Raw genomic sequence first — 2,803 nt, forward strand, 5'->3', positions numbered from 1 at the left:
CTTTTTTTTTAGTCAACACAGTGATATCGGTCGAAAAAATTTGCAAAATCTCAAACTTTGGAATGTGTATATAGATATATGATCGACCGAAAAGATCATCGCTCTATAAAATATGCTGGACCGGATGTGTGGAACAGTATCCCGCCGGCCATCCGACAGTCGACGAGCATGTCCAGTGTCCACATTCAAGTCGAAATACAAGCAATTACTATTAAATACAGTCCATTCTCAAGATTACCGGACCACGATTGACCTATCGATCTCGCTTCCCATGACATGCCGCCCTATTCTTGTCGCATTCTTTACTATACCGTCTTCTTTACTTTCATTCAGTGTGCATGCCTCCTCTTTACATCGCCTAGGCCAAGGTAGGTGTCTGATTCCATAGACAAATCCAAATCGCTTCGACATCTTCCTGTCTATTCATTGTATCGCATTTTTGTGGTGTATTGAACTGATAAAATTGCTAATAAACCAATGATGATGATGATGATGATGATGAAGATAACTAACCTACGGTTATGTACCAAGCTCGATGAGTGACGTTTGGAATTACCGTTAGGTGGTGCCGTCGTGCAGGAAAAACAGAAACATTTTCGCGACAGGCACACCCTCTCTTTATAAGGAAGTTCAGTCCAGGGAAGTCAGTTCTTGCAAGGAGCACGATTGAGCTGCGAGGATGAGCGCGGAAGCAGTAGCAGTATTTGCGCCAATACCGCTTTTAGTGCGGGGACAATCCTACGTAATTGGGGCCCACCCGAAGCGCAAAGCCATCACGTACACTGTCGGAAAACTTGTTGTGATCAGAGACGTCGACGACTCCGCCAAATGCGAAATTTACACCGACCACTTGCACAACGTCACAGTCGCCAAGTATGCACCCACTGGAAACTACGTATGCTCCGGTGACGTATCGGGCACAATCAGAATTTGGGACGCGTTAGGACCGGAACAGAGACTGAAGAATGAATTCCGTCCTTTTGCGGGACTGATTAGAGATCTGTGTTGGGGGCCTGAATCCAAAAGAATCGCAGTTTGTGGAGATGGCAATCAGTTAAAGGCTGCGTGCATAACCTGGGACAGTGGTAATAATCTCGGGACATTGAACGCCCACGATAAACGGGCGAATAGCATCCATCTCAAACCAAACCGCCCTTTCCGCTTGATTGTGGGTGATGACACCTTCAGCACATTCTTTTATGCAGGCCCACCGTTCAAAGTTGATAAAGAGATCACGGATCACAACAACTTCGTAAATTCTATCCAATTTTCGCCGGATGGTAAATATTTCGCTACTGGCAGCTCCGATGGCCGTATATTTCTATACGATGGCAAAACGGGAGAGCAAGTTGATGAACTTGTCGATGGAAAGAAAAGTCACGATGGTGGCATTTATGGTGTTTTCTGGAGTGAGGATAGTAAAGAACTTCTTACTGTATCCGGAGACAAAAGCGCGAAAATCTGGGATATCGAAAGTAAACAAAAAGTCGTCAAATTTCCAATGGGAAAAGATGTGTCTGATCAGCAGCTCGGCTGCGTGTGGGTGAGGGATACCATGATAACAGTGTCGTTGTCGGGAGAATTGAAATATCTAGACCGAGCCAATCCTGAGAAGCCGTTAAAAGTACTGTACGGCCACAACCGGGCCGTCAACGTTGTCCTTGCTATACCTTCTGAAAAACCATGTCATATTTCCGGCGACGCGTCCGGTAAATTGCTGTGGTGGGATACCGACACAGGCGAGGCGCACCCTTTTCTGGGCAAAGGCCACACTAACAAAGTTGTTGGTCTATGCTACGATGCAGACAGCAAGAGAATTATTTCAGCCGGGTGGGATGATACCGTACGATTCACTTCGGTATCTGATTTTGATTTCTCCACCGGCACTTCAGTCGCTCTTGATGCTCAACCAAAGAGCATTTGCCTTGCTGATAACCACGTTGTAGTGCTCACTGTCGAGTCAATCATACTGCTAAAAGATGGAAAGAAAGTCCACGAAATCGCTCACGAAACTGGTTACAACGCTTTTCAGCCATCGATCGTCGCAGCATACGGAAAATGTGTCGCAGTCGATCAAAAGTCAAAGGCAATCAAAATCTACAACATCGAAAACGATGCACTTGTCGATTCTGGCGTGGAAATCCCATCCAATGGGACTCCAGTGGGTGTCGCTTACAGCTACGACGGCGCAAGTGTTGCGGTCGGCTATTCCGATAAGAGCGTTGTAATATACAATGTGGCGGACGGATATAAAAAGCTGCAAGAGAAAAATGATCACCATCAACCGCCCAAGGTCCTGGCGTGGTCGCGTGACAGCCAGTATCTGTGCACCACGGGCATAGACGCCAAGCTGTGTTGCCATAACATCGCCACAAATAAAACAATCGAAGTTGAAAGGGCGCACGCCCAGGCTTTAATTAACGATATGAATTTCATGATGGACGGGAAGTTACTTACTGCCGGAGACGAGGGACTAATGAAAGCGTGGACTGTTACTTGGTGATCTTTTCGGACCGTCGTTGATACATCTCTACCCAGACTCGTGTATCTGGAAATCAAACCGTAGAATTTTTAGATGCTTTTCCTGTCAGTTGATGCAATGATCGATCTGTTTACTTTGAAAGCAACGACTATGTGCCTATGTTCATAAAGTTTTAGGTATTGAATTACTTGGAGGAGCATCTTGATTATGGTTTTCTGTATGGTTTGGATAATGAGTAAATCAGCTAGTGTAATAAATAATAAGTGAATCAATGCCTTTCTCCATTGTATTTAAATATATTGTATATCCTACCCGACCAAA

General features: G+C 45.2%; 1 protein-coding gene across 1 annotated transcript; it reads left to right on the forward strand.

Moving 5' to 3' along the window:
* Positions 1 to 607: 607 nt before the first annotated feature.
* Positions 608 to 2,803, forward strand: LOC145454099 (WD repeat-containing protein 1-like). The gene has a single exon (XM_080332120.1). The coding sequence runs from the start codon at positions 680 to 682 to the stop codon at positions 2,501 to 2,503; it is 1,824 nt and encodes a 607-aa protein (XP_080188246.1). The 5' UTR covers positions 608 to 679; the 3' UTR covers positions 2,504 to 2,803.

This window comes from Botryllus schlosseri, chromosome 13, assembly GCF_051294905.1.
Source record: "Botryllus schlosseri isolate E-star chromosome 13, Bs_hap1, whole genome shotgun sequence".
NCBI lineage: Eukaryota > Metazoa > Chordata > Ascidiacea > Stolidobranchia > Styelidae > Botryllus > Botryllus schlosseri.